This window comes from Myxine glutinosa, chromosome 3, assembly GCF_964187855.1.
Source record: "Myxine glutinosa chromosome 3, kmMyxGlut1.1, whole genome shotgun sequence".
NCBI lineage: Eukaryota > Metazoa > Chordata > Myxini > Myxiniformes > Myxinidae > Myxine > Myxine glutinosa.
In genome coordinates, this window is record NC_136263.1 from 207,977,980 (window position 1) to 207,995,962 (window position 17,983).

At 46.5% G+C, this 17,983-nt stretch overlaps 1 protein-coding gene across 1 annotated transcript in view; it reads left to right on the top strand.

Moving 5' to 3' along the window:
• Positions 1-17,983, top strand: part of LOC137423892 (extracellular calcium-sensing receptor-like) — an 82,281-nt gene that overhangs the window by 19,443 nt on the left and 44,855 nt on the right. Inside the window, exon 5 of the mRNA XM_078773671.1 lies at positions 10,867-11,140. Coding sequence (XP_078629797.1) covers positions 10,867-11,140 — 274 coding nt within the window. The remainder of the gene's footprint in view (positions 1-10,866; positions 11,141-17,983) is intronic.

The following is a 17,983-nucleotide window of genomic DNA, read 5'->3' on the forward strand; positions in this document are numbered from 1 at the left end:
TACTTGGTAACCCCGTCGAGCACATGTTCGATGGCGGCTCGTTGGAAAGGCCTGGTGCCCTCCCAACACCCCCTACCAACCAAGCCGGAGTGAGGACGCACACTCCCCGTGCCGCCGCCGCTGTTGTTGTTGTTGTTGTTGTTGTTGCTGAACCGTGAGGAAGAGCTGCGGGGAGGTATTGGGAGGTCCTAAACTTCCTAACGGTGCCATACAATCACATTCTGGTGCAACGAAGAGTCAGAATTAATGGAAACGAGTCCTTAACTGACATAAACTAAGAATAACTAGCAAGATGTCCTATAGTTGTCTACGTGAGATGCGGTGGACCTGGATGCGACATTTAATGGGGGAAATAGGGGGAGGTCGGGTCTACAGAGTGTTGTTTACAGAAAATGGGTCTCGGGAATGGGGGATTGGGGATAGTTGGGAAGTATTGAGGAAATAGGGGAATATTTACAAGCGGATATGGATGGATGCCAATCCCATATCCGCAACATTGCACCCTTCTCTACCTCGGGGCGTCCCGACCCGATAAATTTTTACCTACGTTAGTGTGGCACTCAGATGTAGTTCCCTCTACTATTAACTCAACGCTGAGTGCGACAGTTTTACAGATGTTCACAAATGAGTAAATATTTCCCCCTGCGACGTTGCACCCTTCTCCTAACAGAAACACACCCACAGGATAACCGAATCGCGGAAAGCATCCTCAAACTAAACATACAGCTGGTAGGGAGCATCATTTACACAAGACTACACTGATATTTACACTACGATCCAGGACCTGTTCTTTGAGGAACACATGCAGATGTTATGCATAGAGAGAGAGCACGCATGCCAGCATCGATACACCAACCCACGAGTGCCCTGTGGCCTTACGGCCTTTAATAATGTGCAGAGCACCCCTTCCAAGCACCAAAAGCACCACCCCATTATGTACAGTCAGCACCATCCGGTGCACCAATAAAGTGTTCAATAAAAAAGGCACAATCAAGTGTCCATGGTCACCGGTGGTGTTGCAGCCGGCCGATGTTCTGCCGCTGGTCTTGCCTTGGAGCCCACTTCGCCTTCTGGCTTCTTTAGAAATAAAGAAAGGCGCCAACCACGTCCATTTCTAAATTGTGGCCGTCAGGGGGGCCAACTATAAGTGGTTCACCTGTATGGCCTAGGTGCCACGTTGACCCAGAGGTCCATCCACGGGTGGTGCTTGCCCGCAAAAGAACTGCGGTCCATGGTGGGCGGCCACAGAAATTGCGGTCCATATGGTGTATCGATCCAGGCAGCAAGCAGCGGAAGTACAGGCCCACAACTGCGGAGCCAGCACCTCTCTCTCCTCTCTCTCTGCCCCAAAGCCAGATCCTCGGAGGTGGGAGACAAAAGAAGACAAGTGAGTAAGGTGGTAAGGGCGCAAAAGTGCACGCAATACTAGGTAATGCACACTAGGGGCACATGGGAACCAGGTGAGACAGGTACGTTCCTACCGTACGCCCCCCCCCCCCACCAGGTAACCTACATTGCCCCTCCCTTACCCCTTACGGTATCCACAAAACACAACGCTACCCATAAACATCTACTTTACACATCAACAAACGTCCCTACTGTCTTCCCCGTTCCTCCCATAAACCAAATTCGTCTTCTCTCCCTCCTAACCAATCAAATTTGCCATTTCCAACTCTCATCAAAATTTGCCATCTCCAACTCAACATCAAAATTTGCCATCACCAATTCATCATCAGTCCCTCCTAAGGAGGGAGAGATGGAATCACCCCAATGTCTTATCCACGTCGTGATGCGTCTCACAAATCCAAACAGCAATTCTCATTTCCTGCAACACAAAACAAAGGAACACAGGTGTGGAGTCATCATCACCACCTCAGGTAAGTGGCTGCGTATGGTGCGACAGGTTCATCAATCCTAACTATTTCCTAAATGACTTTAACAACTTTACATTACCCGGGGTCTTTCTCCTGCCAAACCATTGGCCCTCTTACACTATGGGTTCTAAAAACCAATTCCCATTGACCAAACTGTGGTGCTTCTCAATTTGGGGTCTCACTCCCCCGATTCATCTCCCGGTGCCCTCGCACAATTTCTGGGCTGTGACGTGTAGCTCTCCAAGCAGGTCTACCCACCTGCACACCTCCACCACTGTAGTTGCCACCCGAGCTTACCTGCTCCTCACCATAACCTACCTAACTGGGGAAGGCCCTCTCGCACTCTCACCCCCTCAGTGCCCTCTCTGGCACGGGCTGCCCGATCCACACCCGGGATCCTCAGGCACCCACTGGCACTAACGGCTCCCAGAGCCCACCTGCGGCCTCACCTGGCCGACATCCTCACAGTGGTGGAGTGCCCAAACCAACTACACACACTAACAGGCTACACGCCCAGCCATTTCCACAACACTAATGCACCCATCCACAATACCATTCTGCAACCGCACCACAAATGCCAATATCCAACCACAATTTACCTATACCCTCTACCTAGCACTTACACTACCCGCCCCGGGTACTCGTGAAAGGGGTCCACTCTTCCCCCATCCACACCTTCGCACCATGCACACCACTCCGTACCACTTACTCCAACTCTCTCCACACCACTCATTCCAATACTCCATGTATTCCACACACCTGTACTTGCACACCTGTGCTCTCATACTTGGTGCCGCCTGCACCCTTCTCTCCCCCAAGCGCATTAGCGCTGATCCACAACACTCACTACTCATACACTGCTCCACACACCTGTCCAGCTCTCACACAGCATCATCTCATCTAACTACTCCCCTCTGAAACTTGCGCTTCCCAGTCGTCCCTTTAAACTATTGCGCTCCATCGTCATTATCATCCACTCTAATCTACCTGCGTCCCCTCTACAGGTATCCTTGTCACTAACTAACCTTAACGTTACCTAATGTCATCTTCGCTAGATCCCTACACACAATATCCTAACCCATCCGGGCTAGTTTTCACTGCCATACACCCCATAAGCTATAGCGCATTTGCCCCTACCTTGTGAGGGATGACAGAGTTGCCATCCCACCACATCGGGCATCTCCCACTACCAATTTTGCACATCAAATTTCAACAAATCAAAAATTTGCCAATCACTACTCATCATCTGCCAATCATTACTGCCAATCCTTTGCCAATCATCAAATTTTGTTTTTCTAATTTCGGGGCCAAAACACTATCCTCGTCATTACAGTCTACTTACTAATGCCTCTCGGTGCGCCAATTCACTTCTAAAGCTCGGCTTCGTACAGCGAAGCCATGAATGCGGGTTGTTTGGTGCCAGCGGCTGGATACGTCCCGCATTCGGTGCAGGGAAGGAGGTTTACCCGGGCCGAGGTCCCACGCACCATCTCGGCACGGAGCCATCCCATGGCCCGATCTCGACCTGCCAGAATGCCTCAACAAAAAGTGGTCGCCATGACGACCCTTCCTATCGGGCTGCCCGCTCCGCCTAGTGGAGCACGGACGCGGCCGTTCAAAGCGAGGCCCAGCGTGGATCGCGTACGGCGGTCCTTTCGAACCCGCCGTGGCTCGGATCCCCGCTGGTTCTCGCGGCACGCGAAGCCCGGCACGCACCGAGTGCCCGATTCGGCTAAAAGTCGCTCTAACCGCTAACCCTGTTACCGTCGATGCCTCACCTGCATGCTCACACACATACGCTACCCCTTTCTTGCCCATACATCCAGCTGTTCCCATGCTCCTCATCGTACCTTCTCTAACACATCCAGGTACACTCATTCCACTCACAGCCTTGGTCACACACCTGACCACCGAACACTTTGGCACACATTCGTTGGTCGCACACCTCACCAACACACCTCTTCGCGCCCCTTCCTCGGTCACCTCCTCTGTGACAATCACAGGTGTGCTTTCACTCGCACACCCAACCACGTGCCTCACGACCAACTCAAGTGTGCATTCCCACACACGCTCTACCATTCCAGGTGTGCTTCCTTTCTCACCTGTCACAACCAACTCACGCTCCGTGTCACTCTTACTACTCTCACCTCCACTCTTGACAGCACACTCACCCTTACTCTCGACAGCGCACTCTTTCCTCATGCACCCGTCTGTTACACACCTTTCTCGCGCACACTCTCCCGTTACACCCTCTGAAACACTCACCACAGGTGTACACTCTTCCTTACTTTTGACAGCGCACTCTTTCCCCATGCACCCCAGAGTCGGACTTTCTCGCACACCTCCTTTTTCACACACCAGACCTGTCGCACACTTCACCAACGGCCTCTCACGAACACCCGGGTCCATCTCGACCCCCAAGCTCATTAAATCACCTGGCGCATCATACGCACGACCATATTGGTCACCACTTACACCGGGTCCTCTTTCTCTTCGCTTCTCCTCCATCACCTGCGAATCCCTCATCCGGTTAATGAGCACATCATCACGATCCGAACACAGACTTTGGACCAATTCTTTTACTTCCTCCTTTATCTCTTTCTTATCCTCTCTCCGTCGCTTCTTAATTTCGCTCACCCCTTCTTCCACTTCTTCTAATTTCTGCTTCACCTCTTTTATTTCCCGGTGCGTCTCCTCAAGCTCGTCCTCTAAGGCCACCTTGACCGTTTCTATGTGCGTCCTCACCTGCCGGTCCTTCCTCTCCATTACCTCTGTCACCTCGTCCAACCTCGTTGTCAGTCCCTCACGTACCATCTGACATTGCCTCTGTGTCGCTATCAAGTCATTTTTTAGGTCGTTTTGTGTCGCTTTTAACCCTCCTAATACCGCAGTGTTCCTTTGAACCTGCTCCCCCAACTCCTTTTGTCCCACTGTCAGTTGTTCTACTCCCAGCGTCAACTCCTCTATACCACCTTGCAATTTTACAGTCCCCTTTCTCACCTCCTTCTCCATGCGCTCCTTACAGTGCCTCACCTCCTCGCGCACTCCTCCAACCTCCTCACTCACACCTCTTCTGATCTCCTCTCCCATCACTTGCATCTCCTGCCCAGATGCCAACCTCATCTGCTCCATTTCCTTCCTGTGAGCATCCAATTTAGTTTCTACCCCTATTCTGACCCCCTCTATCTGCTGCCCCATTTTTTTAACTTCTCTTTCCGCTTGGTCCCTCATGTCCCTCAATTTGCCTTCCATACTGTTTTCTAACCCCTCTAACCCCTTTTGCATCCCTTCCATTTGATTCTCTTGAGCGGCCATTCTGTTTTCTACCCCCGTTAACCCATGTTTCACCCCTTCTATTTGATTCTCTTGAGCGGCCATTCTGTTTTCTACCCCCATTAACCCATGTTTCACCCCTTCTATCCCATTGTCTAACCCCTCTAATTTCTTGTCTAATCCCTCACCGGTACCCCTCGCTTCGTCCCTCATTACCCCCAATTGCTCACTCTGAGCATCCATCCGGTTCCCCAATTGCTGACTATTAGCCCTCATCTCGTCCTTCTGCAGGTTGAGGGACGCCTGCATTTGTACCATAAATTGCTCCATGAGGGCGTGCATTTGGGCCATCCCTCCCACTTGTGCGGCGGGTGCGGCCGCCGTAGCCAAGTGCGAGGCGCCATTTTGCGCGCCCGCAACCTCGTGCGCGAGGACGCCATTTTGCGAACCTGCCGCCCTCACTGCTTCGCTCTCCTCTTGTCCCTCAATTTGGTCCTGGATCGACCCTGCCTCACTCTCCTCTACCGGAACCCAGCCGTCTTGATCTGCCATAGCGCGACTTTCAAAATTCGGGTTTTTATTTTAAAACAAAACAAATTTCACCGTTAATAATTTCGAGCGCGTGAAGCGCGCTTCGGGTCCAATCTCACCTCCTGACACCAATTGTTACGGACACGGCTAAAGATGTTGCTTGACCGAGCGGAATGGCTGCCGTGTTCGCACAGTTTACCCGATTACCCCCAACTCACCCGATTCCACTCGAACGTTGGCCAAATCGCGCTACGCTAAATCAATGATGGAAAGGACATAACGACTGGGATAAATGAAACGACGCAAGGGGGTACAGTTCTCAAGACCTCTGGAGGAGGATATAATTAGTGGTGGAGAAAAGGGGTAGATTACAAGGTAGAGTGAGGTAAAAGACACAGAAGAGATAGGCACTTAGATACAATCTTATCTATCCCCGACAGACCACAGACAAACGGAACAAGACTGACTTACACAGGGATTGATGGCAGGGAAGGACAGGCAGTCGATAGCACAAGGTGCACCTTGGCTCAGGGACAGGATAAAGCACGGTCTAGTCCAGAGATGCGGGGAGGTGTCACAGCGCTCGGAGGTGGCGTCCTTCTCTCTCCAAGCTCAGCGCGCATCTGACGTCACCTCCCTCTTCCTGCGCATGCTCAGCGGGGAGTGACACGCCCTCGGCTCGTTGGCTCCGCCCCAGATGGGATCGGTCCGCCGCTTCTATTGGGTGCGGGGGTTACCGGGCTCCGCCCTTGACGAGGAGCTGACAGCGAGCCCCTACTTGGTAACCCCGTCGAGCACATGTTCGATGGCGGCTCGTTGGAAAGGCCTGGTGCCCTCCCAACACCCCCTACCAACCAAGCCGGAGTGAGGACGCACACTCCCCGCGCCGCCGCCGCTGTTGTTGTTGTTGTTGTTGTTGTTGTTGTTGTTGCCGAACCGTGAGGAAGAGCTGCGGGGCGGTATTGGGAGGTCCTAAACTTCCTAACGGTGCCATACAATCACATTCTGGTGCAACGAAGAGTCAGAATTAATGGAAACGAGTCCTTAACTGACATAAACTAAGAATAACTAGCAAGATGTCCTATAGTTGTCTACGTGAGATGCGGTGGACCTGGATGCCACATTTAATGGGGGAAATAGGGGTAGGTCGGGTCTACAGAGTGTTGTTTACAGAAAATGGGACTAGGGAATGGGGGATTGGGGATAGTTGGGAAGTATTGAGGAAATAGGGGAATATTTACAAGCGGATATGGATGGATGCCAATCCCATATCCGCAACAATATATATATATATGTATTATATATATATATATATATATATATATATATATATATATATATATATATATATATATATATATATATATATATATATATATATATATATATATAAATAAATAAATGAAAGTTTTTGTTTGTTTGTTTGTTTGTCTGCACGTGCTAATCTCCTGAACAATGAAAGCTAGGAGGAAACCTATGAAAACAAAAAATGTCAGGACGGGCCCCGTGAAGGTTTATAGGCTTGGTGGCGAGGCCGGTCGAGGCCGCCTCGGGAAATGGGCTAGGCCCATTTCACAATTAAAAGCTGAGCTGAATTATAGTAGTCAATCTTCTACGGCCACGAGTACAAGCTGAATTATTGTAGTAAATTCATTCAAAAAGAACCCGGGCAACGCCGGGTGCTTTCGGCTCGTATATATAATTATATAATTATATATATATATATATATATATATATATATATAAATATCGCCGTTATAAATAACCGTTTAAACATTTGAATAACAGTTTGATTCAGAAGTAATTGGGGTAAACATGCTGGTTGGGGGACATGGTATATTTAAGGTGAGATGTTTATGATTTAATTTGTTATCATATAATGGAATGTGTGACGAGAGTTATAAATATGTGATAATACGTCAAATCCTCCAACATGTAAAGTTTTATTTGTGATGTTGCATTGATGGGTTGACTGACTGCCTGGACGCAACTGACGTTGTGGATCTATTGATGTGGGTGATCTATTGATGAGGGTGATCTATTGATGTGGGTGATCTATTGATGTGGGTGATATATTGATGTGGGTGATCTATTGATGTGGGTGATCTATTGATGTGGGTGATCTATTGATGTGGGTGATCTATTGATGTGGGTGATCTATTGATGTGGGTGATCTATTGATGTGGGTGATCTATTGATGTGGGTGATCTTTTGACGTGGGTGATCTATTGATGTGGGTGATCTAATGATGTGGGTGATCTATTGATGTGGATCCGTGATGAGGTTATGGACCTGCCATTTGGAGAGGTACTGTGCTTAAAGGATTGAAATGTCGATCAAGAACGATACCCAGCTGATGATCTATACAGTCGGAAAACCAGTCAAATCCACATTCCAATGCTTTAAGCAGAGTACCTCTCCAAATGGCAGTGTTCCAATATAGCTGTGGAATAACAAACTGTCCCCAATCAAAAATCAACAAGTTAGACATCAAAACAAGAAAACTCCTCACCATCCACAAATTGTTTTGCAAAAGCCAGTGTATCCCGAGAATGTACCTGCCAAGACGAGAGGTAGGGAGTGGCCTGATGGAACTCAAGCAGGTGCACCGAGCGACGAGTGTAAGACTAGCTGAGTATGTGAAATGCTCATCAGACTATCGGATGCAATTTGGAAACAAACATGAACACAACAAACCTGAAAATGTATCCCTAACTCACCTTGCAAAGAATTTCCAACACAGGTGTGAATAGAAGATGCGGCACAGGAAAATGAAACAGCAACAAATACAGCCCCATCAATTGCAAATAAAAAATAAATATATAAAAATAAATATCAAGAAATATACACCAAAACTGGGAGATGACAAGAGAGCAGGAATATACAAAATAGAATTGGACAGATTGGGGATAGACATAGAAGGCTCATTGGAATGGATAGGAAGAGGTGAGCTCAACTGGAATGGCGAATGAATCATAATTTGTCAAGGGCACTACACCAATGGAGTTTTAAAAGATCCATTGCCAGGCTGAGCCAGATGGACAAGTGTAGATTCTGTATGACAGACACAGAAAGTACTAGTCACCCGCTCTCGGGATGCAAAAAACTATTGTCAGAACAACTTTACACACAACGACACAACAAAGTATGCAAAGTGATTCATTCGCATATCTGCAAAAATTAAACATTTCAGTACCATAAAACTCATGGAAACATGAACCAAGGGCAATCATTGAAAATGAGGACGTCATGCTCACGTACGACCTGATGATTCCATCGAGCGTGAACATATAAAACAAAGAATTGTGTCCGGACATTGTACTCAGGAACAAAAAGGAAAAGACAGCATTGATGATTGAGATATCAATACTCAGCAATTTTGGCCCAAACAATGCAGAAATCAAGAAAATGGCCAAATACCAGGACCTCAAAAATGTGGCTGCTCTCAGTTAAGACCGAGATTAAGCCACAGATGGAAACGAGTGTTAATGATTGCGTTCAACTCCAATTGATGGTGGATGATATGTGAGGAGGAAGAAGAGTACCGACTACCTGGACGGCCTTGATGATGTCTTCACCCTTTGAAAAGTAACTCAATTGGGAACGGGTTAAAATGTTCAAAGAAAATAATAAAAAGATTTATTCTAACGGAATGCCAGGACAAGAGAAATGCGGTAAATAATAAGGTTATTATATGGAGCGCTCCCACACCAGACGTATCACACGGACGAAGGGAAAATAAATGGAAAGGAATGGGTGTGTGATTTACTGCACTTAGCTCAACTTGCTACAGTATCCTGTCAGGAATGGCTTCGGCCCCAAACGCGGTCCCGACACCGCTGTGGTGGGCGGGAAAACTGCCCGACGTTGGCGCAAAAACATTCCTCGCTGCACGGTCTGTCTCACGCCACAGCACTCGTACTCTCGTCAGCACACACTCGCATGCAGGCACCAGAGGCAAGAGTCGAGGGCAGAGGTGGGTGAGAGGAGCAAGAGCTTGAGAGCATAGGAATCCAAGAGGCAGCAGAGAGAAGAGGTCTGGGCACGAAGGGATCCAAAATGAGAAGGGCAAAATGCTGGCCAGCCAGTTCTTTTATCGTCCGTGGTGTCACATCATCGATCCTTCCTTCCAATCAGTCCATTACTTCCTTCCACCAATCAGCTGGTCACTTCTTGCTCCGCCTCTGGCCAACCACAAGCCCTTCCTTACTCTGGCCTTTCATTGGTGTGATCTCCCCATCAAACCCCTTCGACCAAACCGTCGCAAGGTGGGCATGGCCTCAGCCTGCCTGAGCAATGTTTTATTGCCATGTTGGCGTAATGCGTGGGCGCTTCCTACCAGCACTACACTTCTTCCGGTGAGTTTTATTGTAGGGGGGGGCGTGGGGGGGATAGGGGGGATTTCATTAGGATGTGTGTGCTATTGGGCCTGCCTACTCTACGTGTCTAGTGCGTTGCCATACGGGACAATGGATAAATCACATGTCACACACAGGGGAATTAGCATAATCCCGACTCTACTTAATACAAGGCCATTCTCGTATGACCACAAATATACAAACTTAATCCAACATTCGGGCTAGACAGGTCCTCCACTTATGTACATCGAGATGGTTCTTCTTCTTCACGACAGTCGGAGCATGATACCTACACAGATCTACCGGATCTAAATATCACTCTACCCCAAAATTCATAACAATATCTTGGAAGCTGAAGAGCATCGAAATTGTACCAGTGATAAATGGAGCAACTGGAATGATAAAGAAGAACCTCACTGAGATTTAAAAAACCCCGGGAATATTACCACAAATGAACTACAACTGGAGACAATCCTGAAAAGAGAACTTGGAACAAAACTCTGAAAAGATTGACCAGCTTGGTCCATGAACTGTAATCCCTTACCGAAGTGGAGGTGGATACTTTGGGTCCGGGGAGGATTCCGTTCCACCTCTTGAAACTCGCAAATGGAGATAATAACCAACGATACATACATACATACACACACACACACACGCCTGCATATATCATTGCATTTATCTGATGTTTTTGTAATTACACAGGTTTCTTTCTGTATGAAAGGTAAGTTCATGTGAAGGTTCTTTATAAAACCGTTCCTTTAATTCCCTCCCCCCCAAAAAAAAATCATTAATTAAGAAAATGAAATGTTGTCTTACATTATGTATTTCAGATAAGCTACACAGCAACGTGTAAATGTCTAAGTAATAAAAAGGAATATCCATCATTTCTTCGCACTGTACCGAGTGATGCTTTCCAGTCCACAGCAATGGCTCACATTGTGTTGCACTTCCATTGGGATTTCCTGGGAGCATTGCAAGATAATGATGATTATGGAAAACAGGGCATTGCTCAATTTGCAAATGAAGCAGAAAAAAAAGGGCATTGTCTGGACTTTATTGAAACACTTCCAAGTGTTGCTGAAGTGGACAAAATGTCGAAACTAGGTGAGGATATTCTTGTCTATTCTGAATATATTTAAATGTGTAATCTGTTATATAATGTGAAGTGTTGTTTCTGTCTGTATATTCGGCTGTCTCCCGTTTCCGGCAGCCACTTCCCGCCCTGCTTTTTAAAGGGACAGGAGAAGGACCCAGGGGGTAGGTGAGATAAAATGTGTTAGGGGGAACTATACCTAACATGTAGAAGAGTTGGCCGACTTGGGACATGTCTAGTACGGGGCGGGGTAGTATTATGGTTTTGGAAATGTACCTGGGGAATGCATTCATGCACAAATAGGATTCCCCTGAATGAGTTATTTCTTAAGTTTGTGTGTTGGTAGATCCTTTGCCCTTTGTCCAGGGCATTGAGGGGGGGGGGGGGGGGGGATGCATTGTGAGATTATTCCATTTATACCCAGTGCGATATCTCCCCATTTGCTGCTTTTAATGTCCTCAATCCACCAACAATCTGCTTCAAAAAACCTCAATTCAACAACTACTCCTTCAACACATCGGTCTTTCCTTCATCCTCGCAGTCGGTTTATTGTCATATTTTGGTCCCTCTCTACATTTGAACCACTCACTCGGTTATTCCCTCACAATTTACCATCTGTTCATCTGTCCTTTGCCATTCCGATCCCCATTCTTTTATTATTAAAATTCGATACATCTGTCCACCCGTTCATCCATTCCGTCCTCCTCAGTCTCTAAATCACCACCAACCTTCATCAAAACCCTTATGAGTGAACAAGTCCCTCACTGTTCGAAACAATTAATTATCCGGACCGGTCAAATTACCTTCCCACATTCTCCCTTCTCTGCACTCCTACATTCGTCACATGGGACAATGCTTCTCAAACAAAGTTCATATAATGGGGCCCCAATTTTATTCATACACCTGCATGAAGAAGTAAATATATTTTATTTGCCAGACGTAGGGCGCCCCGTTATATGAACTTTTCTAGAGCATTACTTGGTTCCTCCAAAGAACACAAGGGTAGTCCAGCATGCACACAATATTTTTTGAATATCCCTTCTTTTCTATAGTTTGGCATTTTCGACAAGCTATGGAATTTATCTTCTTTTCTCTAGTTGAGACATGGCACATACCATATAAATGGGCCTTTTCAATGGCCCTGGCATTTTCCCCAAGAATGTCCCTTCTTTTCTATAATTGCCACATGGCACATACCCTTATATAAATGGGCCTTTTCTATGCCCCGAGCATTTTTCCCATGAATAGTAGTATGTCTCGGTGGTAAATAAGGTGATATTGATTTACAATCTCATGTGGACTCGGACAAGCAGGCAGATGCATAATTCAGGTTTTATTGCTGTACACATTCATGGTAAAGGTTTAGCATCATTCACTTTATTCGCTGTTTAAAGATTCATGTTTATAAAGAAGTGTCCATTGTGCCACCACTGGGGGAAAGGGTTGTGTAGATTTAATGGTTAGAGAGTGTAAGGATGTCTTCTCCGGTGCTACGCCTCATGTGATACCTGATTGGATCCAGACCGAATGTGGGGGTCTCATGATTGTGGCCTGAAAATCGCTAAAATGAAGATTGCCATTAGCTCCACGATTACTTGCAATGTCCCAAGATGTCTGAAGGGATCATGCCAGTCTGCTGAGCACCACTTGTTCCTGCACAGCTTGCTTGATAGCCACTGGCGGACATGCCAAAGGTGGGAATGATTGGCTGCCGCAGCTGGCGTGGTGTGCCATGGGCACACAGAGCCGGAGAGTGTTCTGATGTAATCCTAAAGAAAAGAAGGGATTTTCTTTGATCACTCTAAGGTGGCAGTTTGTCCTTGGCGGAGTTCGCTTGCGAGTTGGCAGCACTCTAGTTTCCCACCAGGTGGGTTTTGTCCCAAAACCGGATGCTTTAGTGTGGATGGATGATTTGTGCGTATGGAGGGCCTTTACAATGGCTTTTTCCTGGGGGTTTGAAGTGGGTTAATAATTCTTATTAACTACCAATGGGGATTGGATCTCGATCAGTATGTCAACACCTTCTCTGCTCCAGTGTGTTCTGGTCCACATTCTGACATAAGCCAGCCATTTGCGAATCAATTCTTTGGAGTATTGCAACTTCAAAATGGTCAAGTTAATTGTCAAGGAGAATGGATGTCAACAGCAACGCTATTTTGGTCTCTTGGAAAATGCATTACATAGTTATAATTTCAATATTGTCTGCAACATTATTTGGCAAATGTTAAAAAAAAAACGTTTAATTTGTATGAAATCCATTGTATAATCCTGATATTTATAGTCATAAAGGAAAACACTGTTTCTCTTTCTCCAGGTGAAATTGTTGAAAAAACCAAAGTATCAGTTGTTGTTGTTTTCAGTGGAGAGCGTAGATTTAGTCCTTTTGTTGAGGAACTTTGGAAAAGAAACATTACCGGAAAGACGTGGATCGCAAGTGAAGATTGGGCAACTTTCAAGCCATACGCCTCTGAAAGATTTGCTCACTTATTTCAGGGGACCATTGGTTTTGCTCTCCAGCGAGGTTCAATCCCAGGTTTTTATGAATTTCTTGTAAATCTTCGGCCATTCTTACAAAATTCACTTTGTGAACATGTAAATGAGTCTGACAGGCATCCACATAAAATTAAATTTGAAACAGAAAAGCAATATCACAAAAGAACCATTTTCAATTTGGAATTAAATAATAACCAGACAATGAATGCTATTCCCAATAACAGGACGTTTTTACATGACATGCTGTTAAAATTTTATAATAAAAACATAGGACAGGAAACATCACACATTTCAAATCATTTTGTGGATGAGAGTAATTCATATAAAAATAACGACAATATTACTTGGAAAATGAAACAAACAAAATTCCCAAATTATTGCTGCAATGTGGAAGGCTCAGAGAATGTATTTCTTTTGGAATTCTGGGAAATGACTTTTAATTGCTCGTGGAGCATTTCATCCACAAAACTACGGACCTGCAACTGTTTTGAAGATCTCACAAATTTTAAGACAGAATTCACTGATATGTCTCACATGAGAGTGAAGTACCGCACATACATGGCGACTTATGCTGTTGCTCATGCCTTGCACGATTTGCAACACTGTGTTCCTGGTCTTGGTCCATTAGATAACGGCACTTGTGCCATGATTTCAAATTTTAAATCGTGGCAGGTAAGAAGAGAGCAAACCATCATCTGAATGTATTGTGCATACACATTCATGATGAGACATAGCCCAATAAATTACCACAACTTAATTTATTTATATATGTATATAGAGATATATATATATATATAGAGAGATATATATATATATATATATATATATATATATATATATATATATATATATATATATATATATATATATATATTGTTGCGGTTCTCTATGCCGGCCTTCTTCCCCTTATCAAGGGGGCATTAATCCCCTTGTCTTTACTGGGCCTGGCGGAAACGAGACGTATTACGTCCCTCCCGGACACATGCGGCGTAGGGTTTCGGGACTACTTTTCGCTCGTACCTAAGTCCCCGCGCTGCCCTGGGAGCGAGGAAACAAGCCTCGCATGAACCTCGTGTGGTTTGAGTACGCTGAGCGGATTGCGTACACGTGGTCCCCACAGTCTTAATTAGTGGAACCCGATTGGAGCGATCTTATTCGTGCCATGCTTAGTCAATTGAAGAAACCACAGGAATGATCGAATCAGAAAGAAAGAACAAGGGTTTAATTATTCCCACACGTATATACAGTTCAAGGACGAAGAGACACAGAGCAATCCTTTACCAGTCTTAACTTATCCCTGGGACAACGGGCCCGTCTCACACTCACACAGGGGATTGCAGATGGGCAGGTGTTCCCCAACGCGTCCAGAGATGGTCCCCGTCCGGCTCTCCACGGTCCCCTGCACGTCCCGCGAAGATGGTGGCAGGCGAAGGCAGGGGCTCGTAGCGCGTCTCTCGAACAAGCAGATGATGGGGCGGAACGGTAGAGGGCGGACTTAAGCACGGCTGGCGTTTACCCAGCCTTGTTCACTTAAGCGCGGCTGGCGATTACCCAGCCTTGTTCACTCGCGCGTCTCAAATGCGCTATTCATTCTAAGCGTGTCTGGCTGCGCGTGCGTATATGTAGCGACCAACTCCTCTTCTTCAATACCCTTCGAGCTGGTTAGCGCGCACGTTCTCGTGCAATGGTCAAGTACATCAGGCAGCAGTCCTTTCGCGCTTATCCGGCATTCCTCTGCTAATCCTCTTACGGCAAGTTCCCTCTGTAAGTCCTCTTTCTCTCGGCTTTCCCACGCTAGTCCTATTGTCTCTCTCTCTCTCCTCTGCGAGTCCTGTCAAGGGCTTTTGCGCATCGGTTCTTATAGCTATGCCCCCGAACCTTCTGGAACTCACCCGAATCTTCTTACCATCACGCCCTCTGATGCCACGCCGCCGCCACCACCTTCGAGCTCTGATTGGCGGCTCGTGCTTACCGTCATTGCTTCTGCCGCTCCGCCTCGACTCAGCCCCGATCCTCCTCTGTCTGCCTCATGTTAACTCGCCCAATATGAACCAACGTTAACGCAAAAGGGATTGAGGCTACAGACGTAGGATGATCGGTGGCAGTAGGGCCTATTTTCCTGGCTCCTACTCAACGCATAATTAACACTGGAAGGGAACTAAGCTCACAAATACTAAGACATAACTATACTATTGCGAGGCTACATGTTGCTTGTGTGACTAAATATGGGGGACAGACTTTAACCTTTATTAAACTCACTTGACAGACTCAAAACCACAACAAGTTATATGTATATATATATATATATAATTATATATATATATATATATATATATATGTATATATATATATATATATATATATATATATATATATATATATATATATATATATATATATATATATATATGCTCGGTCGAGTGAGGCGTGCTTCGAGCTCTCCACGGCATCGAAGTTTGAGTGTTTTCCCATTCTTGTCTTTGTCAAATTTCCACTGGTTATTTTGCTGTGTACGTGTTATTGTGTGTTTCTAGTTGGTGTTGGTTTGTGGTTCGTGCAAACTTGTGTGTAGTTAATCGTTTTCTGAGTCGTACCTCGTGCGCGGCCTGGTGACTTGGGGCTTCCCTCCCCCCGTCGGTGTTTTGTCGATTTGGGTTATTTCCTTCGCTGTATTGCTTGTTTCTTTTATTTTGTTTTCTCCCCCTCACCTCACCTCCCTAGACAAATAATTCTATATTGATTCTTTCTCTCCTCCCGGACACGTGCTTGTTCGCTCTCCTCCTCGTCTCGGCTTGTGCCCCGCCCCCTGTATCTCGTTTTCTTCCGCCTCTGCTCCTTCTTTCTCAAATCCACGTTCTCGCTTGGAGACTTTTCCCGGATTGTTTTTTCATCGTTCTGTTTGGATATTGTTGGAATATGTTTAAACCGCAGCCATGATGCTGACGCCCCCCCCACCCCCCCCCAAGAATTTACATGTTTTAAACGTTTCCCAGTGTGTACCCTGGTCAGAATAGGTACACCGTATCCCTGCGTGTTGTAAGAGACGACTAAGAGGGTTGGCGTCAGGAAGGGCATCCGGCCATGAAAACATTGCCTCAAAAAGAGAACCATGACAATCACAAGTACATATGGGCAGGGTGCAGCCCGAAGTGGAGATCGGTTTCTGAGGTTTGGGACATGGAATGTGGGGACAATGACAGGGAGATCAGGAGAAGTGGTGGAAGTATTGGTCAGAAGAAGAGTGGACATATGTTGTGTGCAAGAGACGAGATGGAAGGGAAGTGGTGTGAGAATGGTGAAGGGTAGGCAGGGACAGAAATACAAGTTTGTGTGGCAAGGGTGCCCGGAGGGCATGAATGGTGTTGGTGTCCTGTTTTCTGAGGAGTTTGTAGACAGTGTGGTGAGTGTGACTAGAGTGAGTGATAGGTTGATGATGGTGAAAATGATGATTGGAAAGCTCTTGGTGAACGTCATCTCGGGATATGCTCCGCAGGTTGGTCGAAGCGATGAAGAGAAGGACAAGTTCTGGTGTGCGATAGAGAAGCTGATGGAAAACGTGAAAGATGAGGAAGTTGTTGTGGTGGGAGGAGACCTGAATGGACATGTGGGAAGGAGTATGGATGGTTTTGAGGGAGTTCATGGGGGTTACGGATATGGTGTGAGAAATGGAGAAGGTGAAAGGATTTTGGAGTTTGCTGATGGAGCTGATTTGTTGATTTGTAATACTCAGTTCCAGAAAGAGGACAATAAGCTTGTTACATACACGTCAGGTGGGTCGACGACAACCGTTGACTACCTGATGGTGCGTCGGCGAGATAGGGGGCACCTCCGGGACACAAAGGTGATCCCGGGGGAGGAGGCTGTTTCTCAGCACCACTTGGTTGTCTGCGACATAAGGGTGAAAGGTGCGAGGAGAGCTTGGCGGGTGAAGTACCAACCGAGAATGAAGGTGTGGAGGTTGAACGAGGTGACAGTAAGGGAGGCATTAAAAGAGAGGCTGAGTAGGGTAGAGGATGATGTGGTTGAGCTTGAAAGTGGTTGGATGTCAATGAAAGCTAGTCTGTTGGGAGCCGTTGGTGAGGTATGTGGATGGACAAAAGGACCACCGAGGCACTCGGAAACATGGTGGTGGGATGTTGAGGTTGGAAAGAGGATTGACGAGAAGAGGAAGAAGTTCAAAGAGAGGCAGAAGGCGAAGGGTACGGGAGCAGAAACAGCAGAGCATGAAAGTTATAAGGCAGCCAGGAAGGCTGCAAAGAAAGAGGTAGCAAAGGCGCAGGAGGCATGCAGGAAAATGTTCGGAGAATGCTTGGATTCGGAAGAGGGTCAGAAAGCAGTATTCAGGATTGCAAAGCAGATAG